This window comes from Centruroides vittatus, unplaced genomic scaffold (genome assembly GCF_030686945.1).
Source record: "Centruroides vittatus isolate TY-2023 unplaced genomic scaffold, ASM3068694v2 contig_862, whole genome shotgun sequence".
Taxonomy (NCBI): domain Eukaryota; kingdom Metazoa; phylum Arthropoda; class Arachnida; order Scorpiones; family Buthidae; genus Centruroides; species Centruroides vittatus.
This window is the reverse complement of record NW_027122562.1, coordinates 1,725,659-1,752,064: the sequence shown is the minus strand read 5'-3', so window position 1 is coordinate 1,752,064 and position 26,406 is coordinate 1,725,659. Positions and strand designations below refer to the sequence as shown.

The window sequence follows — 26,406 nt, the reverse complement described above, 5'->3', positions numbered from 1 at the left end:
GCTGTTTTGATGGAATACAGCAAGGAAACATGTGGGAGAGGTATGACTTTCTAGTGGAAACTGACCCCTAGTTAGGTATTAGACACGTGAAGAAACTTGGAAAAAACCACGTTGGTCAAGCGCGAACCCGCGACCAACCCTCTCCAGTAATTTTTTCATTCGGTCAATGGTGAGTCAACGTGAACGAAGAATGAAAAATGTTTTGATCTTTAGCCACAATAAATTATGAGGATGAAAATCGAATTAGAGTCTGTCCCTTTCTGCAGTAGAATAGTTTCCTATCATACAGCTATTAAGAAAAATTATGCTCATGAGAATAGCTCGTTACAAAATGGATAGTAAATATTTCAACAAGAGTAATTGATAATTTCAAATATTGTAGGTTTCAGATAATTTTGTAAGAAAAAATAAACTAAAAGTCGATAGCGTTGAAAACATACTTCATTATGAACATTACAAAATTAAAGTTGCAATTGATAAATCTATACAAGCGCTTATTATGCAAATAAGTAATTACAGAATATTTTTCACAAAATATTTTAAGACTTTGAATACTTTGTAATTAATTAAAATTAAAAACAAAACAAAAATTAAAAAAATTAATTGTGCAATTAAGATTCAACTTGTTCAGAATAATAATCAATTAAAAGTATTTTCGTTCCTTGGCAAATAAGTTTTTGAAAATTGCAACTTTCGATCATGTTCTGAAACAGATTTTTTTTTCCATTGTTTGCGTAGTAAAAACAGAACCTATTATTAGAGAAGGCAATTACATATAATGAAATTAATTAATTTAATGTTCATTAAAGAATTAAATTTAATAAAATGCTGAACAAAGGATGAATTTTATACATTTTTGGGCGAAATTTTGTAACTTTGTACAGTCAGAGTAAAGTGAAAAAGTACAAAAAAGTAATTTTTTACAGATAAAGTTTTTATTCGTAACTGTATATAAACGTTTATAATTTTATTTGTTGTTTTACTAAATAATTTACAAATCAATTATTTCTCTGGTAATTTTTCGTAACATTTCGTGTAAAATGATTTTGTTTTTATAAAATTTATTTAACATTATAACATGTTATCGGTTTATTCTTATGGAAATTTTATTAATATTGATGATAATAATTATATAAATCAATAATTGCAAATAAAATTTTCCATATGTTAAGAATAATATATAAAAAATGTATATGAAAAATATTGATAAAATATAATTATGATAAAACTTAAAATCCTGTTTTAAACGTAAACTGAGATAAAATTATAAATTATCTAAAAAAACTAAGATTTCTCTTTCAATTTTTAATTAATATAATTTAGAGGCCAGATGACAGACTGTTAAAGTGTCTACCTCTCTGGGGATCCCGGAGTCAAATCTGGATGGTCGAAAAATCCCAAGAATTTTTGTCTAATTTGGATATTTCAGGCCTTCCTGCTCTATTGTCCATTGTGAGTTCAGTACTCCCATATAGAAGGCCTGGACGAACTCTCTACTGTCTCTCTGCGAGGACTGAAGATGTATTGTACCGTACATCCCTGATGGAGAGTCGCGCCTTATTTGAAAATATGTACAGTAAAACCTTCTTAAGCTGGAATCAGACGATACCGAATATTTTTCCGGTTTGGCAGGTTTTCGTTTTATTCAGGTTCCGTTTTGGCCCATTTTACTGTATCATATAATTCAAGTTACAACCGATCAGTTTACAAGGCTCTTACGCAATGTATGGTTATAAAACTAACATCTATTTGGAAATTATAAAATTGCATTTATAAGGTCTAAAACATTGAATATATTATGAATAATGAATATTAAATTCGGAGATCAAAATCTGTTAACTGATAAAGTTTGTGCGGTAAGATTAATTTTTTTTATTTTAATAAAAGTTTTATTGTAGTTTTTGCCAATCTTCAGTGTAATTTTCCAAAATTTTCCATTTCAGGATAAAAATAAACTAGCAAATTAGTCTAACTTCAATTTAGTGCTATTTGTTTGCCTCTAAAGCTGGCACTAAATCCAGTGTAAGCTAAGTACCTCAAACAATAAGAATTTTATGCAGTAATTAAATTTACACACAAATTTGAGTTTGAGTATTTTAAAATCTATTTGGCCATAACAATGTTGTTTGCAAAGCAAAATCATATATTTATTAATTCAAATACCGATGAGTTTTTTATTTAATGTTTATTTAGAAGATCGATTTACAAATAGGCTACTCATTGACGCTTTACGAGGGTGAGTTAAATAGCTCACTCACCCCCAGTATTTAAGGATACTTTATTAAAGTTTGTAAATATTTGCTAGTCTGAGTTTACCGAAGAGTATTTATTTTAATGTAAGCTGCAATTAACAGATTTTTGTAAATATTCAGTATAATTACCTAAGTATTTTTCTTCAGTAAACAATAGAATAGCAAATATACATTTTTGTAATAAAATTCATTTATCAGAACTTTCTAAATTCAAAGAAAACATTTCAACTCTCGTTTATTATTATTATTTTTATTGTAAATAATTATATATAAATTTATATTGTACACTTTATTTATATAAATATTTGTAAAATAATATTTTATATAGTATCAATTAATATTTATTAATCTCTAAGGATTCATATCCTGAGATAAGGAATATGATGAACTAACACATTTCTACATAATATAATATGATATCTAGTAATAAGAGTAGAACATGAAATATTTATTGTTAAATTAAAATTAAATCATAGTTTATTTGATGTTGAAATTAATCCCATCAAATTTATTACAGCTTCAATTAATAAATATAAACCATTACAACTATTACATTATGGTTATAAGCATTTTAATATGCCGTTCATTATCATATTATATGCTTCTTAACCAAATATGTTTACAACGAAAAGTATTTTATCCTTGAAAGCATCATGTTTTAATATTATTAAATTATGTAAAAATACAAGGTGGTCCAAAATTTTCAATAAATGCGTCTTAAAAGGATGCTGCGACACACAAAACACTGTTAACTGATGTTTGGACCACCCCATATATAACATAAAACTTAATAATTATACTTAAGTAAAAATTTAATTAACTAATATTATTAAAATCATCACAAAATTAATCAATTAATTAATAACATTTAATTTAAAAATTATAAAAATAATAATTTCGTATAATTATAATTCAACAGTAGTAATAAGCTTACGTATACAGTATATTTTATAAAATTGCCTTCTTAAAATGTTCGAAAGAAATAATTTTCTTTTTAATATTTTAAATTAGACATCAAAAAGCTGTAATTGAAACTATCTACTTCCCTAAATTACACAGTTTATTATTTCGAAAAAAATAAATTAAATTACAAAAACTTCCAAAAATAATTAATTTGAAAGAAGTTAAGAAAAAATAAATAAATTAGCGTTAAAATTGGATTTTTTTCGCGAAAATCAACATTTTTTTTTACATTTACTAAAAAATATGTTTTAAATATTTTTTTAAATAATAAATTTCAGAATTTTAAGAATAAAGAAGAGCTATTGAATTAATTAAAAAATTGTATATAACTTATAATAATTTCTTATATAAATAAAATTTGCATTTTTATAAAAATCATTTTATTGTAAACATTTAGTTTTAATTATTACAACTGTTTATTACACCTTCAGGTTAACCTAATTAACCTAAAAAATATAAATTTTTCGCGACAAATCAGCTATTTAAATTACCTTGAAGATTTTTATTATAAAAGTAATAAATTTAATTAGATTTAAATATTAAGGTTAAAAAATGAATTTTTTAGGCGAAATTTCTTCTTATTCTGAACTGAGGCCAATTTTTAAAATATTTTAAAAATAATTTTTTTTTTTCTTTTCAAAAGACTGAATATCGTATTCTAAAACTCATTTTATATAACAAATGGCTTCTTTAAGAATTTCAGAGACTTGAAAGAAATTTAATTCTGTAAAACTTACTTAAGTATTCAATTATCTGGCATATATCCATCTTGAAGTATTATTTTGTTTTTCTGTTAACGATATTTTTTCAATTATAAAAGTATTTCTTTCATATTTTACTTACAGTTGTAGGTAAAGTTGTAGGTGAAGATATAGTTAAATACATATGCCTATATACAGGACCCATCTCAACCTATATATATATATGTAAGTGGAGATGGGTCCTACTTCCCCCCATTATCTGGGAATTTTCTCCCGTTATCCTTCTCAACATTAATTTACAGGTTCCTAAGAGTAGGAACCACTACAGAACTAGGAGAAAGGGCCCGTAGCTGTTCCTACATCTATGGATCAATGTTATTTTTACTAACAAAAAATAAAATCTTTAAGGCTTCTTTAATTTTACTTATTACAGGAACATTCTTCATATTTCATTTGTTCAAAAAGGAAAAAAAATGGCAAAAGGGACTCGCTCTACCAGCGAGCAAAAGCAAAAGGCACTTACTCGAGCAAAAGGGACTCGCAGCTGTTTATACTTAATACATTAAAACCTGTGTAAATCGGAATCGCAAGGTATACCGAATATTTTTTGCAGTTTAGCAGGTTTCCGTTTTGACAGGATTTTTTTAACATAATAAAATCGCTCCATTTTAAACAATTTTTACGTTTTATTCAGGTTTCGGTTTTACTGTATCTACAACTATGTAAATATAAGTGATTGTAGCTATAGGTATGAGCGAAAATAGATTTAAATATAGTTATTATTTCACTATAGGTATACAGTCTATACCTATAGTTTATTTATATTTGACCGCACAGATAATAGCTTCATCAAGGAAATAAAATAATAATAAAAACTAGAGATAATGTTATCCTTTTTTCTTTATTTCAGAAATTCAATGCTGTCAGTTTAATTAATGAAAATGATAATGAGAATAACTTTATGATTAATTACAAATTTGCTTGATTCTTTTCTCTTTGTAAATAATGTTGAATGCTAAATAAACAAAAAAGAAAAATACTGTTAAAAGTAAATGTTTATTTAATATCTTTTGCTTCATTCATAACTATTTTTACTACTTTCAACAGCTGCAAAATCATTTTACTAATATTTTTCACTTCTTGAGAAAAATTTGAATTATTTACAAAGCAAATTTTTTATGTTCTTTTGGTTTATATTTAGTTTTTCTACTATTTATCAGTAGAAATGTCTTATTTAACAATTTATTGTTTCTATCTCTTTATCATAATTTAAAAACTTAGCGGAGACTAACGATACTTTCAAGAACTGATTATATATATATATTCAAATATATAATTATATATATATATATATATATATAATAAATTACATTCCTTAAAGATATATATATATATATATATCTTTAAGGAATGTAATTTATTATATTCTTAGTGTAAAACGCAGAAATTTGAAAATATTAAAACTAAACAATTATTTGTAATATACTTTTTTATAAATTTGAAGATAAATCGATGTCTGAAATCCATAATTTCAGAGAAACAATCTTTATATTTAATTTATGACGTTAACAAGATGAATATAAACGTTAAACATTTAGAAATTAAATTATGAGTCAGTTTGTAAAAAGATTAAGAATATAAAAAAATCACGTAAATAATTTTTCAACGATAATATAAATAGCAAGACAAGTAAAATCTATTTTTTAGCTTTAAAAAACAATTTAACAATTTCAATTCTTATCAGAATAAAGTATGCTAAAAAAACAGCTTTTGAATATATTTTCAATGAATAATATAAATTATTTTTAATGAATTTTTTCTGAATTACTACATAAAGATGTTAATACAATTATTTTAAACTTTCCTGGCAAGTGAATTCTGTAATCGTTATCTATATTAAGCTCTACTAATTCATTTTCTTTGTATATGGGGCCAATTATTGAAGTTATTAACTTTTAGATTTTCTTGTAATTTACGGTATATTTTTATTCATTATATCTTTTAAATCTTTGATTTTTGTATAATTTGTACTTTTCCACTTGAAACGAAAATTTTATTTTTTGTAAATTGAAATCATTATAATATAACTGTTAGTATTTAACAAGCTTAGAGTGGCTATTTATACACGGTCTCTACGTTCTTATTAGCTAATATGTTACTAAGATATGCTTTCATTCGTGAATTTATTTTCTTTGAAGTATGAAACGATAATCGCTTTAATTCCTGTGATATTTTCATATATTTTTTTTAATTTAAAAATAAATTCTCTTCGCTTTCCGTCCCGTCTAATAAAAAATTATTTGCAGATATTTTTATTTTAGAATTCTAAACATTTCAGAATTAAAATGGTAGGAAATTTCTAGAATATTTGCATTTATAAGACTAAATTACTTAATAATATTTTATAACATATATATTAATCTTTTTTTATTTCTGAAGTTTTCTAAATTTATAGGTCTTTCCATATTTGTATTAGCAAGTGAAATTATACTTTACTGAAAATATTCGTTAGTACTTGACTTAAATTCATTAATTATTGATAGATAATTTTATGAATCATATGCAATTATAATTTTCACATATTAGAGATCTAATAATATATTTAATACCGTAAATTTTTACATGTCAAATATCAAAAAGATATTAATTGGTATTTTAAAAAATTCTGAAGTAGCTTTTCAGATTCTTAACTTTTGTCGCTGCTCTCATCCCATAAATTTTTAATGGGTTCTTGTATCCCCATAAAAATTTTTGAGGTTTTTTTTTTAAATTAAAATGGGATAGAGTCCATCTATTTACTCATGAGTATTTTAGCATAAATTTAGAGATCTTTCTTAATTCTTTAAATTAAGAAAGATCCCAAATTCTTCTAAAACTGTACTGGTGAAAACTCAAATAGATGGAAAATGAATAGTAAATTTTAGGAATATAAAGGAAATTTCACAAGAAATTTTTAAATTACAAGTAGCTTTACTTCTATTACTAATTAAATGTATAGTTTTTTAAACATCATTATACAAAATTCTCGCATCCTCAGAAAACGTGGCGCATCCCTGGAGGGCGTACTGTACATCCCATGTTAACACTCATTAATATAACTAATTATTATAAAAATTACTGATAATTATATTCTTATACACATACTAAATTTCAGTATAAAACAGCTGTTGAATAATAAAATTTTCAATTTATTTTATTACAAGGAAGCAATGAGTAATTCGAAAAGTCAATAATGTCAAATAAGATAGTACGGCTCGAAAAGAAGTCAAAATCTGACAGTTTAATTAGATGAAAGTCTAGGGAAAAAATTGATTTCAACGACATATGAATCTATTGAACTTATAATATGTAGTTCATGCGAAATGCATTCAACTGTCATAAATTCAGCTTCAAATTGAACGGCTTAATCATAATGTGTCATATCGTGTTTACTTATCTTTTAAATTACATATAAAACATAAGACTGGGGTTTATTTTTCAAAAATTATATATTTTAAATATCTTTTATCCAACTTCTAACCAAGATAATTACAAGTTTATTGTATCATGTTAAAAATACTTAAATTTGTCATTTAAAAGCAATTTATCATTAATAAATTATAGACCGAAGAAGGATGTCTCTTCTGAAATGTCAATATTTCTGATTTAAAGCCAGAATAAAATAATAATTTTGCTACTACTTAATTACACATAACTGCGTGATCGTTATTGCTTTTTTAATTGGGAAATTCGGAAGTATATTTTATTTATTTATTTACAATTGACACCACATTAAAGTACCAAACGACCCCCAACAAAGTTAATAACAAAAATAAATTTCCTGATTAGGATAAAACATACTTTTAATAATTAAAATGTATAATTAAATAGATATAATAGAATAACATAAATAGATTAAATAGAATAACATATTTTTCAATTAAATTTAAAAAATAATTTAGTCATTTTTGTTTAAATATACTTAAAATACATACCCAAAACTGAAATGGGGGATGTTTGTGATTATCAGATGTTAATGGGAATTATTGTTAGGAACCGGTATAATGTTAAATGTATATATTCAACAATTATTTAAGATTGTTCGACAATAAGAATTCCATTGGAGACCGATTTTTCATTAAATATTCACCTGAAAAATTCTGATTGTTGTATCATTTGCTATTTAAGTTTACGTATAGGGGAAAAAAGAGCAGGATAATTAAAGCTAAATCAAACAAGCCATTTTTACATATTTATAGCTGATCACGCTAAGTAAATGATTATTTCATTCAATAATATTTACCGAAATCGTCTTGAATGTACAAAAAACAACCATTCTCTGAGGCATTTATCTATTTCCATATAAAAAATGGCGTTCTTAATGACCCGTTTGTTCTTTGCTATCTGCCTAGCCTTTAAGTCATCTGAGTCTCATTTTTCATACGGTAGGGTCACGTGACTCTTTCTCGATATATTTTTTGATAAAAATAATGTCGATCGCTTATTAAATTAACATTAGGCAACCGAAATAATTGCACGAAATAAAAACGTTAAAAAAACAAATCTATTTAATTAAAAGCAAATTAATTCTTTTTTAATCTTCTGGGAAAAAATTGTCATTTCAATTGTCATGTTTTATGTTTTATTCTTTCAATTTCGAATTTCATTTATATTTATTTTTTATTAATAAATTTTTTTATATAAAATCTCGCGAAATTTAAATTACTTTAAGAAACTTTTGATTATTTTTAATACATTTTTACAAGATAACAATATTCATTAAAGTGATATAAACAAAATTACCGTAGTTAAATCATTTGACCCCCTCTAAATTCAATGCAATATCTCTTAATGGTGAAGAGGAATTAGGATAAGGGGTTATCTTGAAACTCTCAGGAACTATGAAAGTGACTGAAGTACTTTCTGATCGGGCCTTATCATAGGGAGACCAGCAGACTCCTATGATGAGACCCAGGACTCACATTTAAGGGTTCTCGAAAACACATGTTATAAATAATTCTCTCACTTTCATTTCTCATATATTTTTTTAAAAATCTATTTTTGTCATATTCTATTATTTTAAAACAATGTGTAATGGTTTTTTAAATGCATTTTATTATGAGAACCTCAAAAAGTAAGTGACCCAGATATTTCTTAATTTTTCAGAGGCTAAGGGTTTGATAAAGTGTAGAAATAACCAGAAAATAACGTTTAACCTTCTTTTTCTTAGTGAAAAGAGCAGTGGGTTTGAGGAAACACGAATTGTTTGTCCTGTTCAATTCTCTACTAGAAGACACAACTTTATCATCATCAAATTACTTGAAAATAATTTCGAAATTAAGTAATATAAAACAAAAAAATCAGGAATTAGTAAGCCAATTTAAACAAATCATCATTATGACCACAATGGCGAGAGATGACACCCAATATATCCCGACAGTCACTGATATTTTAATTCTATATTAATTTTAAGCTAAACAATGTATTTATTGTATTTTTAAGAATATCATAAACCGTTTCAACTTTAAAACTTCTCTTTATACACTTGGCTTTGTATTCCAGATAAAAAGTGTATTTTAACGTAAGAGCTGTCAAAAAATTGTTGTTTTTATGAATCATTTTTTATATACTATATAAAGAATGAAAGTCGATCCACTGAGATTTGTTGCACTAAAAATTCATCAATTCACGTTTGTCAGAAGTGGCAGGTAGTCCTATAGTATCGGTCGTGTCATCGGAACTCCAATATGCAGCACATCATACAAGCTACTCTACCTCTTCCTATCGAATATATGACTGATGAAAATAATCTTACGAATAGATTTATAAATAAATATCAATTAAAATTTTAATTGTTTATTAGGAATCAATTCTTAAATTTTGAAATATTGTACTACTTATTAATTATTTTTTTCTATTTTAGTATTTTTCTGGGAGGGGTGATTAAAGTATTAGCGAAAAACGAATCCTTAGAAGTATCTGTAGATTATTAATGTCAAACCTTATCAAAATGTGTGCAGTAAAATAAAGATTAAGGCAACTGTCACTAATGTAGGATCATTTGATAAATTCTTAATCCTGACTATTCCTTGAGTATCTCATTGTATACTTAACTGTTACAAAAAGAATATTTATATATATTAAAATTAGTTTTTTACTCAAATAAATATAAGTAATAAAATCCTTCTTGACAATATTAATAGTAGAGAGATCTTTAAATTGCAAGTGATCACTTTTAGTTATTTTAATAGTGACAATTTAAAAATTATTTCATTATTTTATAAATTTAAAGTAGTCTATTTAATATAAATTAATTTAGCAGAAAGTAAAGTTTTTTTATGAAAGAATAACTAATTTTGAATTTTTAAATATTGCGCGAGTGTAAAAATTCTTAAATAAAAGACATAACGTAAATTTGTGATCCTTCAATTTTTAAATTATATTGACGTCAGAGAAATTTGGAGCGATTTCGATATATTTAGGACGGTTTGTGTGAAAATGACAAATTACTGACTCCAAAATTTTTGTATTGGTTTGGATTGATGGGATAAGGCAATGCAACACGAAGGCGATCTGTCAAGGGAGTGTGCCTCCCGAGAAGACTTTCTGTGGAAACTGGCTTTATTTAGGTGTTAGACAAGTGAATAAAACCTAGAAAACTCCACGCAGCCAGAATTAATCAGGTATAAAACGGGACCAACTACGAGCGTTCAGTGATTTTATCCACTGACAATTGGTGGAGACTTTTATGCTTTGTTTTCTATTCATAAATTTTTTTTTGAATGCATACTTCGATTTCGATATTCTATTGTTAGACAATTTTTATTTAATTTTTAAATTGAATTTACTATATAATATGTCAAGTTATTGCTGATAATCAATAAAATTTGCTGATAGTCGATCTTTACATGCCGATCTGAATGACTCCGGATTCGAGTCCGGGTTTATAACAAGAATTTTTTATGGTGATCTCTCCCGAATATAACGGGCTCGCCCCTAAAGAAAAAGCCTCTAAAACGAAAATTTAAAAAAAGGACAGTCGACCTTTCTCAATCGAACTCAATTCAGAGTAATAATAATAAAAAAGGAAGTCAATTTTATATAATTTAAAGTATGGAAGTTGCATTAGTTTTGTGAAGTAACTTTGTCAAAGTTAGCTGACGACAGTATTAGATTTTCGAACTCTTCAGATCCCAAGATTCTTAAAGTCTATCTTGTTAAGGGAATCGAATCGAAAGATCTGTAATGTCAACTGGTCTCATAAGAGCATCGAGAATAAATTGAATGTTCCCACTTGTAATTGTATTCGTGATGCCAAAGTCATAATCATTATTGCACTGTACAAGGAGTATTAAATTAGTAATTGTAATAGAGTAAGTAGATCGAAAGAGAGATAGGCGCGTTTAGATATGTGATTACATTGGCGAATACTTAAGACATTGTAAATAAAATTGATTTTCTAAATTGTTTTCCAATGCTACAAATGAAAGAAAAAAAATTCAATTTGCAGAATTAATATCTACAATTTTACTAAATCAATCTTAATCAAGTAAGTATAAATACTTACTTTATTAAGATTGTTAGCAAAACAAAAAGTTGTTTGTTGGTTTTCTGATTAAATTAAAATATTTACAGAAACTGCTTTCATACTTCAAATCCTCTTAGACTTTTAGAAAATTAAGTCTTTTGAGTAGTTGTACTTTCTTTGATGTGTAATAATGCTTTCTTGTTCTGATTTTCTTGCAAGAATTCTTTGTTGGGAAAATAATTTAAAGATTCATTTTTAAATCTTTCACCTGTTAAATACAAAATTTGCTTCTGCTTTAATGTAACAAATATCAAAATATAAATTATTTTATTGTTTCAATAAGTATCAGTGTTATTTAATTGAATGTATTTATGTATATATAATATGGCAATTTAAGTAAATGCTTATTAAAATATTTACAAGAATACTTTTAACTTTGTAATTACTAATTTAAAACTTAAATTACAAGACTTTGAGATAAATTAATATTTATAATATTAATTTTATAATTATAAACTTTAAAACTTTCTATACTTATAAAGCACCATTCAGCTTTAAATTTACTATGAACATTTAATTAATGTTAACTTTGTATACTAAAATAAAAATTTTTAAAATTAATCTTTTCTCTCATCTATTTCCGGGTTTCTTTTAACAAATTTTAATAAAAATAATAATAATAAAAATTTCCTCTAGGAAAAATAAATAAATAATTCTCTCATTAATCATCTAGTCGAGTTCTAAGACTAATCTATGAAGATAAAATCTTAAATTAGGTGCATTCTAAAATTAATTTTTAGATTCCGGATATTTTAAAACAGGAATCAGTTACAGTATTTTTGGAATGATATTGTTTGATGATGATTTATCTATCGGCAAATAAGTTTTTTTTAAACTATAGGGTGTGGTTTAGTGACAGCGGTAAGAGGGAGAAAGAAGAAGCGATAAAAGGGATTCTTTTATGTTGAAAGAGGCTAAGTACGTCAACTATAAACTAAGTATAACAACAAAAGATTAACAGATACAACCCGAAACGATATGTTAAGTTAAAAATAAAAATAAAATTTAAACTTGACCTTTAACTTCATTATAAAGTAGTTTAATTTACTGTAAAGAGTCCTAAATTATTTCGTGTTTGTATTATGTCTCTAACTACTTACATTATTTCCGCAGTGTTTCATTAAGAATAATATCTTTTAAATCTTTTAAAAGAAACTTTTGTATAGCCTCAAGATCCTTCCAAAAATATTCTAGTGAACGGATTAATATTTATGAAAAGAAGACGTTTAAAGAAACTATATCAAAAAATTGCATCTAATGGAAATGTCCTTTAGCAATTTTACTATCTCCAATTACAACGCGACAAAAATTCCACTAGCGGTGTGATTTATTAGTTTTATTATTGACTAAAGTCGAAAATAGCTCTTTTGTAATTGTCGGCAAGGTTATTATACTAGTACAAGTTTAATATTCTGGTATTTATCAAAAAAGGAAGACATTTAAAGATAAGAAGGGAGAGACGTTTTATTGTTTTCGATCTTTCATGAAGTAATCAAAGTCAGGTGATTATCTCGTACAATTCAGAATATTCCAAAAACTAGATATTATTTTAGAAATTGAAAGTTTTGATAAGACATAAGAAAAAAATGTGGGCGGACTAACGATTGAAATAAATGGAGGAAAAGCTAGAAAGTGATTTATCATATCAGAAACAAATGTTAGCCGAGATTAAATTCTTGTAAGGAGAAAGTAGCTATAGGAAAAATTATAACAAAACTTATATACTGCAAGATCTGAAAATATCTTCTAAGTTTTCTTATCACACATAACCACCATGATATTGCTTTTGCAACTTGTTTCGGTTACATTTCTCTTGTGCCAACTGCGATTTATTGGTAGAGAGTCAACATATCCGCATCAATAAACATGTTAGCTGAACTACTGATGGACATATCACAAACAAATGTTAGCCCAAATATAAATCTCCGGTAACAATTATAATTGCTTTTCTTAATAAAACTCTTTAACTGTAATCAGGGCCGGATAAGAAAGACCTTTCATTCTTTACTAAATAGTAAAGTTTAAAGAAAGTAAGGCCCTAAGTTGTAACCTCATAGCTGTACTCTCGTAGCGTGAAGCCTTACTCTGTATCCCCAAATATGAATCCTTGACTGAAGCCCACGAGATATAGCCTAGGATTACCACAGTTTGTTAAGTTTACGCATCAATCCTCAATCAAACCCTGATTAAATAATACATGAGTAATATGTTAGGTAACTTACCTTTACAGGAACACATATTAGGATGAGCAGTAGATCGGCTGTAGCCAAACTGGCCAAAAATATGTTACTTATTGTGCGCATGCGTTGAAAAGTAAGGACCGTATAGATGATTAGGCTATTTCCCAATAGACCAATGATTAATGTTGTACCGTAAACAATTGTAGTGGGAATGAGATCGGACAAATTGTAGTAATTCCAAGAATCGGTAGGATCGTAATCATAACTTTCACTATCGTTGATACCCAGTGATGTTGAAATGTTGTATTCCATTTTTATAATAAATTTTCTTGAGTTAGGTCTTAGTTTCCTGCAAAAAAAAAAGATTTTTTTTAAAAATCCATACATATTTTCTAAAATATGAAATTCTTCCACGAAGCAGGGAGTGCCATAGAGAAAACTTCTTGTTTTAAATTTATGGAACTGTATATTTGTATAGTTCATTTATTATTTAAACCGATAATGTTTGTATTAAGACGTTAAATAATGTATTTTTATTACATCATCTGATTTTAAAAAATTATTTAAGTTATCTCGTCAATTAAAGGATGAAGATAGCAAAGTATTTTATTCAGAAGTTTGTTATAATTAAAGTAGGGATAAGCCATCAGTTTTGACCACCGAACTTTTAATCTGCTTACATTAAGATATTACTAAGAATTATAAAAATAAATGCTTTTGGTTTTTCTTACACATTAATTGTTTATTTTAATAATAAAAAATAATAAGCATTTGACCATTACAAGTTCATAACAGATGAGAATGGGCATTTTTGGAATTTTTTCTTTAAAATTTACCTCAAAATAAGCGTTAAACTATTAAGACTGTTTCTATATTTATAGAATATAAATATAATAGTTTAATGCTTAGTAAATTAATCTAAAATAATTTACAGTGCATTTGGAGAAGTAGATAAAGTTAATTAGAATAAAATTGTTCTAAAATTGTCCAAAAGTAGTGGCTTGACCTTACCACATAAAGTAGACTATTAATTAAATTAAGATTAACGTTTAGTATTGCACATAATTTAAATCTTAAAGATTTATTCTATAAGAGTATAAATTTTATAGACACTATTCGAGAATTAACTATACTTAATCGTATCTATCTTTAGCTTTACTGGTGTCAATTATACGTTTTTACGAGTTTATAAATTTATTTCTGGAAATAATTCTAGTTAAATATCAAGAAACAACATTAAGAAATGAAGAATAAAGTAAATTGGTTATAACAGTAAACAAATCAAACAAGGAAATAATAAAATAAATAATAATTCGCAATTTAAATATAATTTTTAGAAAATAAAAAAAGCTAATTAACATTGTTATAAATAGTGTCAAAATGTAGCTTTTTAAAGTTTTAACATCTAAAAATCTCAAAAATTTTTAATATAATTTATTTAATATAAATGATAATGTCTTCGGTTTAAAAAAAAATTCATTTTCAGCATTATAGCTTATGAATCTCTTACTTAATATCTCCTGGGGTCATTTTCCTCTGAGTTCTCTACGTGACAGAATTCTTAGCGCGTGCATTAGCATTGAATGGGTAGTTTTCGCGTCTTCTTTCGTTTGGTTGCAGTAGTTGATTGCATTTTCTCTTAAGGTGACTGTTGCTAATAGAAACAACATAGGATAGGCTTTGTCACTTAATGTGACATTTCTTTCTTGCTGTTAATCAAATAAGTAAGTACAGAGCACGTATTAACATTGTTTGCATCAGCATAATACAATACTTTAATTCTTCAATTAATGCTGTATATATATATAAATGTGTATGTGTGTGTGTGTGTCTGCCTTAATTTTCTCTATTTAATCTTCAATTAATATCTCAAAATGTGATAATTCTCAGTTTTTCGATAACTATCCAAATTGAAATATGTTTTTAGTCTTTAAATTACTGAAAAGAGCATTAGTGAGATTTATCTCAACGCTTCTTTTCTATTGATTATCACTTTTTCCAACAGAAAAAGAATGTAAACAATAAAATTAGGAAGAAAAACTAAAATTCAAATTCAAAAGAGACAACGATTATCAATAATATAGCTTCTCATTATTTTTCCATAGAGAAAAAATAAAGAAAAAAGATGGTAAAACGTACAGATATTTAAAAAAACCTATAAATCTATTTCTATATATTGTTTTGGATGTTTTTTTTATTTATAAATTATTCTATCAGTTTTCCATCAATCGACAAACAGGAAGCGCTACAATCTTACGAAACATAGTTTTTAGGAATTTCTTTCTATATTTTCTTTGCTGTAAAAAGAGGAAAAATGATTTCAATCACAATTCTTTGTCCACTCAAAAATAATAATAGAGCAATGAGGCAAGTCCAGCCATCTTTTTATCAAGTACACTTCGCATCAGGTGGCGATGTGCACCTTACAATAGAACCGTTCGATGAAGAAAGGTTAATAATGAACAATGTTATTGATAATATAGCGCTTCCGAGTCATTGTGTCCGCTCTTGTTCTCTGGCAAGAAGAAAAAATAAATGAGACGATCCAAGAACAAAAAATAAAACGTCGCTTTAACTCTATAAATGCATAACTTTTCATTAAGAATGGTAATATCTTATTTTAAAATCTTTAATTTTTGTGGAAGTTGCTTCAAATTTTAATTAATCCGAGCTATAAACGATTATATTTACTAATTTTATCTTGTTTGCAAATTACGAGATGCTTGCCAAAACGTTTAAAAGTCACAAATATCAATGAAAATTTATGAATAATTTCAATTATAAAATGGTTCGTAAATTCCAATATGTGATTCACTTGCTAAGCAAGCAATAAAGTTGATTAAACTGGATTCCACGTTTTCCAGTGACAGATAATTCAATGTGTCTGACGTTCGCTAAAGGCGCAGAATTCTTCATTAGATGAGTCTCGTGCCTCTATGTCACTTAGAACAAATAAAATACAGTATACTGTATACCGAATTCTATTCAGTCCATTCTAGAATGATCTTATCAACGAAACAATTGGCCGAATTTTCGTAATTGAACAGAAAAATTCATTAACTTGTACGGAACGTAAGAACAATTTTCATTGAAACAAGAGCGAAAGTGTAAGTTAGGAGAATTTTAATATTCTGTTTAGCTAAGTAATGTTTTTCCCCTTTGTATATCGAAATATCTTCAGATAGAAATGCGTTTTCTGGAGAGAACTATATCATTCAACTGATCAGCTTATAACCTATACGTTCATCTCAGTATCGAAGAAGGAAACCAAATTTAGAATCTTATTCCGGCATTTCAATGCAAATATGTAAAAAGATATGCATGTTTAATAAGAGAAAAAAAAATAAAAAGTGTCTCCCAAAATTTAAACATAAATCCTTATCCTATTTTATAAGAATTTAAAATATGATACTAATTAATAATGTATGAAAATTCAAAGCTGCTGTTTTCTTGGCATGAAGATCTGACCCTATGAATTTTTAATTTCTACTTCCGAATAGAATTTTAAAAATAGTTCCGAAATCCATTTGTATAAATTTTTAAAAATGCTTAAAAAGTGTAAAAAAATAAAATAAAATTCGATAAATAAATTTGAAGCATAAATAAAATTTAATTATAAACTGTTTCTAAATAATTCAGTATTAAAATGTACTTTAATTCAATTTTCCACCTTTCTATCAAGTAACTTTCTTTGCAAAAATGCTTTCGGATTCGATTAAAAAGATATTAAGTGAGTGTTTTCGACAAGAGCACAAGATGAAATATCCTAACATAGACTTCTCGACAGCAACAAGTCCACTTAGAAGAGGAAAAAAAGAGGAGAAAGAAAAAACAAGTTATCGTCATTGGAGCGTAAATTCAAGATGAAATATGATATATCTAATTGTTGCAGCTAGCTAAATCAGAAATTTCAAACCGCATTTATATTGTTAAACCCTGTCTTTAGTAATTAAGTAGATAAGGAATACAATAAAAGCAGAATAATCGATTTCTTCCTGAAAAATTGTAAGAGAAAATGCATTCTGGTAAACTATCTTTAATCAATAACATCTACAAAAAAAAAAATAAAATGAAATGAAAAAAATATTTCTAGTTAAACATTGCAAATTAAGTTTAATGGAAAATTAGGCTTTAAGTAGATCTACACTTTAATTTTGTTTTTTCTAAACGTATAAAGTTTTTCTAATGTATTGAATAATTATATTAATGTTAGGTATAATTAAGCATGTTAAAAGTATTAGAAAATTACAAATTTATTAAATTAATCTAATTGAAAGCGGTGAAATGTTATAATTTAAAAAATAGTATTAAAGTTGATATTTATTAAATAATAGGAATAAATTAAATAAAAAACGTATTTGTATTTTTTAATTTTTAACAATAAAAATAGATTTTAAAAAGACTAAACATTAATTAATATATTCTAAAATTTTGAATAAATGAATAAATGAATTCATTTATTGAAAAATAGTTTTTTAAACTTCATCTAATGTGTTAATTTTGAAAAATTTCATTATATTTATAAACTTTCTTGAAGAATTTACTGGAGACTTTTGTTATGCGTACTCATACTAGTCGACAAATAATAATAAAACTTGGTAAGTTATAAAAATTCTGGTGATAAAAATGAAGTAGAATGCAACGAAACTTGCCATTTTTGCTTCGAGCATCTGCTACTTCGTAGAAAATTTTCTATGTAATATAAGAAAAATCTAATTAAACTTATCCCTTTGTGTTTATGTTTAGTTAAACATTTTTCCTCTCATATTTTTCTTATCTTAATGAATTAAAAATAAAAGTAAGAATTCATCTTAATATATTTCTAGTAGCCATACGCACAAAAAAGTCCGTCTACTGTGCTATGTAAAAATAACACTGATGGGAAATAATTTGCGTGTTTAGAATATGATAAAGACTTCAGTTTAAAGTATTGTTAGTTATTTTAATTTGAAAAATTGTTTACTTTAAAGGTGAGCTTTATAAACACAAACGAATCTTGTGCCATAAATACATCAGAGAGATTGCCTTGACAATTTATTAATGGTTTCTATCGATTTGTTGACTTTTAAGAGCTGAAAGTCACTAATGTTCTCTTAGAGTCCAAATGAAATATCGAGTCTTGTTGGATACAATCTGATTTTTGTCGCTGTTTCTGTATTATTTTGTAGATTTTACAAACTACTGTATTGGCTTGTAAACAAAAGTATACAAGTTAATCGTTTTCCTATGTTTACTATTTACTTTCATCTCGTAACGTGGTTAAGTTCATTTCAAATCTAATAATACTAAGTATACGTGGCTTGTGACGGTTAAGGACGTTTAAGTATTTGATAATATTAAAATTTATGTAAATCTGTCAATAATTTGTAGCTTAAATTTAAGTAAAATTGAATTATTATGAGCCTAAAAACTTTAAAAAAAACATTTTTTTCTCCGCTTTTTAAAGTAAATACTTTGCTTAATTATTTAAAATAGTTAACTTTATTCTTTCTCTCGGAAATTTTTAATTTATTTTATTTTTAAAAATAACAAAAATTCGAAAACTAAACTATTATCAACGTCGTTTTTATGTACTGTAATTAAGTTTTGGCGAGTAATGTTTTATTTACTTTACTAAATACATTATTTTAATTAATTTCTGCGTTAAAAAATTGTTTATAAATTTGTTAATAATTAATCAAATCGCGAAAATATTCTCTATATTTCTTTTTTTTTTTTTAAAAAAAGTAAAAATTTAAGCACGTGTGTTTAGTTCTATAAATAGAAACTAACGTCAGTATTGTTAGTAATGGGATTGGATAACTTTATCTTACCACATTCTTGACGTATTTTCATTTTAAACTGACGTCAAACGATATTGAAATATAATTGATATTCATGTTTTTAAATTAACGAATAATATTACATATTTGTAATTTAAAATTTTAAATTACAAATTTTCATTACTGTATATTTCTTTTACTGTTAATAATCGTCATCTGGCGAGGAAATTAAAAAATATATATATAACTGTTGTTAGCTTTTGAAATAAAATTTAGCACAGTTTCTCAATTTATAGATATAATTTAAGAAATTTTCCTTGATTTTATACGAAAAAAAAAATTAATTTTTGATGTAACATCTCCTTCAAATTCTATACTTGCTTAATTCAGTTTCATTTAAAAATTAATTTTTATTTAAATTTTCTTCAATTCAATTTTATACACACACACACAAAAAAAAACAAATTAATTTTTAAATGTAAAATTTGCATACAATTTTGGCATTAAAATTGCTTCACTAACGAATTTTATTTTATTTTATTTTTTTAAATGAAACGAATTTTTAACTTTTATAATATTTTAAAAAACAAACAGAAATAAAAGAAAAAATATTTTTCGATATTATCCGTATCGATTTTTTCCCTTTTGTATTTAAATTCTCTTGGTTGAAGTTTACTTTGAAAACTTTTCCATAACTGAAAAGATTTACTTTCCCTCTTTAAAATTGTAATAATCCTTTTGTAAAAAAGAAAGAATAAAAAAAAAGTTATTCGAATTTATTCTAAAATAAATGTTTCTGTGTCTATTTTATCTTCTTAATTTAAAGTTTTAAATCTCTTCTACGGTATAAAAAGACTTAATATAAATGCTAAAATATTAAAGTTCTGTCTATATTATAATTATTTCTTTTTAAAATCTTTGTCCAAAAAATTAAAATAAAAACTAATAATAGTTATAACAAACTACTGTTTGTTTTAATTCCAGAACAAAAACTTCAATATTAAGGAAATATACGAGTAATATTTTAAATTTTCTTTATTGATATTTCATCAATAAAAATTATTTACGATTTTTTTTTTAAAAAAAACTATGATTAATGAACAAATTGCCACGTTTTATTTTTTAATTTTGGGCATTTTATTTTATTTTTCATGTATCCACGGCTTAGACATGAATTAATGACTAATAAATAAGATTTAATTACAGTTATCAGACACGTTCTTATAAAACAAATGTCAAAATAATAATAAATAAATGAACGGTTATAAAATAAATAATATAAATTAATCAAAATTGTATGTTTAAAATGCATTTCATTGTATTTATATTAAAATATATTTTAAACATTCAATTTTAATTTATTTATTAAAATAATAATTATTATTATTATTAAATTTTTTGGAGAGTTCTAGACTCTTGCATCTGAGACTGAAATTTCCCACCTCTAGTGCATGTTTTTGAAGGTAACGTTCATTCATTAAAAAAATCTTTATATAATGAAAAATTTATAGCATTTTCTGCTAATTATACTTTATTTTAAATATAGTATTAACGTTTTTTTGCTCTCTGATATATTAATTTTAAACTTTTTCTTCACTTTAAAAATAGAGACAAATCTTAAATTCGAAGTAATGCAGTATTTTTGAGTATTCATTTCAAAATCAAGATGTGCATGATTAAAATTTTCAGAATTTAGAAATAAGTTTATTGATTTATGATAAACATTTATTATATAAAATAAAATCGGTGATGGTTTATAGACATGGGAAGTCTAGGTTTTTGCTTAGGGCCTTTCGTTTTCGAGTCCATTATTCAGCTGGTATTAGCTAGAATCCTAGACTTTGTATCGGATAATATGGACTTTATATAGTCCTACACTTATATCAAATGGGTTTTCAATTCCTCGTTTGCTTGGGGCCTCGACAATCTAAAATCGCTACTAACAATGCTATAATTTTAAATATAAAATTAACATAAAAAGTAAAAGCTATATTTGCTAAATGAAATGAAATTAAATACATAAAATTAATATATTTCATTAGATATTTAATATTTTATTAAATTCTTAAAATAAGAAAATCATAAATATTGGAACGTAATTTAAGTTATTATAAAAGTTAAAAGACTGATATAATTTCCACTTTTAAGTTTAGTTACTTGTAATAAAATACATTATCTAGCGCTTGTCGTTTAGTTCATATATTAATGAAATTTCAAGCCAAGTTATGAAATGTTAATGAGATAGCCACATTTAGTACATTCAGCATTAGTTGGCGACTCTTATCAGATAAGAGAAAAAGTTTTTGTAAAATTTACTAACATTGATTAAATTATTTAAAAGTTAATTCGCTAGTAGACTGGTTTATGGTCGCCATTTTTTTTTTTTCAATAAACTCTCCACGTTTTGGAGAAATTCGAAACGTTATTACGCATCTACATTATTTAAATTAATTTAATTGCATTATAGGCAATTTATAAAAAATTATCCTATTTACAACTTAATGTTTACATATTATAAGTAATGTTTGCTATTGATTCGAAACTTTCGACGTTCCTTAATAAATCATAAGTTAATTTGAATGATTCTGTAGCGTATAATAATCATTAATACCCAGTTGAAAAGTATTCTAATTATCGCTATTAATTCAAAACTAATGGCATAATTTAATCAAATATTTAATGTTACGTTATTAATAGAAAATTTTGTATTTCGTTTAAAAATTTTAGCTTATTAATACATTTATTTTAATGTTTTCCCTTTGGAATAGCATACAATTCTGATAGTTTTAAGAATATTTTTTATATTTTCTTTTCCTATCGCATTCTTGATCGAATTCGCGTGGCTGGTGATCTCTTAAATGTCCTACACGACACTTCTTTCGTGATAGCGGATGGAACGAATAGTCAGTAAATATGTCCCAAGTGTACGAAAATACCAGAAGTTACCAGTGAACAAGGAGTTTCCTTAAAGATCCGCTAAAAGTAAAGTGTGTATGTATATATATATATATCGTATATAAGGGCACTTGACCTTTATTTCCTGTACCTGGAAAGAACTTGAAAAGGAAAGAGCCTACAGAAATAAGAAGAACAGAGAAAAACTTATGACTGAAGCAAACAAAGAAGAGACGTTTATGAGAATTTTTAAAATCTTTTTTATCGTCGAAGCTTTAAAAGAAAATTTTAAAATTTTATATGGAAAGATTAAAAGACGAAAAATGTAAAAAGTTTTTGAAATATTTTGATTAAAGTTCGCTTTAACAGAGAGTTTTTATTGTGAAGACCTTCAGAAGATGTAACAATCTCTTGATAAACGTTTTGAATTTTAATGAGATAATTCTTGTTACTAACAGAATTTTTCACGTTAACGGAGTAACTCAAATAAAATGCTTTCATTAATCTATTAATCTGAACAGTTACTTAACTATGCCTTTGTGGTCTCTTTATGTTCGCTTTGTTGGGCGCTTAACACGCTTCTAATCACAGAAATTTCTAAATTAGTCGTTTACTGGAACTTATTCGGTTGTCGATTTAATTAATAAGTTCGAAACAATATCTAAATTACCGTAATTTAGATATTGTTTCGAAGTTTTGACATTACAGCGTCCTATACTATACATTTAGGATTGAATGACCCACTTGGCATTGTTAGGTAAGTAATTTACTAAATACTAACAACGTTATTGTGTATATGTATAATTGGAATTCATATTTTATTTTAAATATTAAATATAATATTTGTAACTCATATTTTTAAAATAAAATTTAAAAATATTTTAACAAATTCAATTCTTCATTTTGTTTAATATTTCTCATAATGTCTTAAATACGAAAAAAATACAAAAAAGAATTAATCGTTAAAGCTTAAATTTACACGAATTAAATCCAATTACATTCATAAATATATAATTTTACATTATTTATTTATTACCCTAGTAAATACCTGTAATTAGATATCAGAATATTTTATTTTAAATAATTAAATTGCATGTTGTTAGCTTATTAATTTTAAATCATTTATTAATCAGTTAATTAAGCAGGAGTACCCATCCAAATGAAATAATTAGAATATAACTGCAATAATTTTAATAATTTGTCATAAAAAAACAATATTTAAAATTATACAATTAATTGTTTTTAAATTGTTGATGGCTCTTGGTATTAAGAAATGATAAAACGATGATCAGTATTTTGCACTTCAAATGCAGATATTTACGATGATGACTAAAATAAATGAACGAAATTCTAAGTAGAAATTGGTCAGAAAATTATTTAATCTCTCGATTAAATTATATAAAATTTTAAATTAAAATAAAATATTAAATATTATAATTTCTAAGTTGATACATATGATAAATACAGATTCGTTTCCAGATCAATTACAAATGATGCCTGCAGATAAGCAATTGAAAATGGTATCATCATCATTAAGAAAATCTGGATCAGTTGAAGATCTAGAAAATTATCAACTCTGCTTTAATTTTTTTTCTTTTTTAATTTGCATTTTTCTTTGCTTGGTATGTACAGAATCAAGTTCTTTACTTTATATATATAATGCATATCAAAATTTGGCTTTCTTCCACAAACAGGTTGCCTCCATGTACTATGACATTCTTTTTAATTCTCATACTCTGTCATTTTTGTTTTCTCCTATTAAATTCTTATATTCTTTACAAAACGAGGGAAGCAATAATATAAAAATAATGTTAAATGACTTGGAAATCGTAAAAACGAATAGAAATTTTACTTGAAAAGTATATTTGTCAATTAGTAGAATAGTATTTTACATTGCTGGAAAACTTCTATACTATATAAATTTTTATAATTTTCTGGGTTGCTTATTCAACAGTCCAAATTTATTGACAACTTATTTAATAAATATTTATACCAATTTACGCTTTAAATTGACTTTTTACAAGAGTATGTTTATTTTCACACGTACGTAAGCATCATTCTACTTTGTAAATTTTTCATCCTACTACTACTACTATAAAAAAAGGAAATTTCAATTGATGTGTTTTAGATAATGATGAAAAAATATATGCTTATATATATATATATATATATATATAGAATTCAGAGATGAAAATCACCAGACGTTTGTGATTACTTCAGCAAGTGATACGTTATATAAAAATAAAATAGAGATTTCTTCAAGGATAAAATGATAAAATCGATTCATCTCTTGATAAAGATAGAAAATGTTAGCAGAAGTAAAAATATCTAAGAGACTGGCGTTGATAATTACAAATAAATCATCGGTGCAGTCGACACATGCTACGCATTTTTTTATATGGCACAACATAAACAAGACAATATCATTGCTATTACTATTGTGATAAATACATTCCTCTAGCTTGTAATTTTTGTTTGCCTAGTTTTTTTACTAGAAATATTTCTTGAGGTAATAAATAATAAACTAAGATATAAAGTCTATATCTTTTTATATTATCCAGTTTAATTTGTATCGTATAAACTTGCGTATCTAATAAAAATTCGTGAATAAAGTATCGATTAAAGCCCTTCTCAAACGATAGAAAAATTGTAATAATATAGATATATCGTGCTTCATCTCATAATTATATTGATTTAGTATTAAATTTTTAGCATTTATCTGATATTTTTGATATAATATTAATGCAGCATGCCGGTCATCTATGTACTGTACTCCGTTCCGGGAAAAATTTTTGAATAGCAATCACATGACTTCCTATATAGACCGGAAGTTATATGATTTCAATATAGTTAATCTGTGCCTCTTGCCACGAAGCCTTCCATATCCGTTCTCGAATTTCTTCTGTCTAACACCATTTTCGAGATTAAGAAAGAACAGACTGGCAGACGGACAGACAGACGGCAGTGGGAATTTGTAGGTCTACAATTTTTTTCAAATTGCAGGCCAATTATCGCTACTTTTCAATTTTATTATATTTTTTAAGTTCGTTTTAAGTAATTATTAAGGCAATAAAACTTTAATATATTTATTTCATTACACGAATTTAAAGTCAGCCTCTCTAAGATTTGTTTTTGGAAAGGAAGGAAGAAGGACAACAATGTTATAACAATTCGTCGTGGTGTTGCTATATTTATTAATGTTAAAATGATATATATGTGGCGTGAAACCACTTCATTTCGTCATATTACATCTCATGTTATGAATAAGTCATTCTATTTTTAGTTTTATTTCCTTGAGCAATATTCCGTTTATAGTAATTGCAAGATTTAATTTCGTTCTTTGTTTTATCTAAACGAATTAAAATCGATCGATCTAAAGAAAGAAATGTTAAGTAAGCGTTTTCGGTCTGTTATCTTTCTTAAGATTTAACAAATAGTCAAATGTATGTATCACGAGAACTCATTTAGAAATATAAATTGTTCTGAAATTTCTAAATCTTATTATAAAATATGTGCTACTACATTATATTATATAATTATTAAACTATGTATATTGTCCAAATAGTTATTAATTAATTTATTACTAAACATAGCTTCATAAATTGCTTGAAATTAAGTTTCTAATGATTTAAAAATTAACAATTGTATATAAAATTTCTTTAAATGAATGAAGTACAGGTAAATTTCGATTTAGCTCCACCGTCTGTTCGCTTTTAAAATTGGCGCTAAACTGAGGTATCTCGAGAAAATATATAGTTATATATATTTATTTATATACATATTTGCGTAGGAAGTAATTAGATCTACTGTAAAGGTCGCCTTTGGCGGCCTGTGTCAAAGAAACCGCCCGACTGAGGTAATTGCTCCCACCTGGGGTCGGGGCCATAAACGGCCGGAAGAATCAAAGGTGTAGCGTCTCCACTTAAGGGACAATGTGTTGGCCACGTGCCGGCCAGCTTGAGAAAACAAGAATAAATAAAGCACGGACGCAAATGTGAGCTACGTCGGCGGGGGATAGGGCGGACGTCTTGGAAGGCTCTAAGAAGGGAAAGGAAGTGATTGGTCGCAGGAAGCAGTGCCAGAATC

The 26,406-nt window shown here is 25.8% G+C and overlaps 1 protein-coding gene across 1 annotated transcript in view; it reads right to left on the bottom strand.

Annotated features, from left to right (window-relative positions):
* The window catches only part of LOC136982721 (QRFP-like peptide receptor), an 83,347-nt gene that overhangs the window by 34,299 nt on the left and 22,642 nt on the right, over positions 1-26,406 (bottom strand). The window contains exon 2 of the mRNA XM_067279289.1: positions 13,706-14,012. Coding sequence (XP_067135390.1) covers positions 13,706-13,975 — 270 coding nt within the window. The 5' untranslated portion in view covers positions 13,976-14,012. The remainder of the gene's footprint in view (positions 1-13,705; positions 14,013-26,406) is intronic.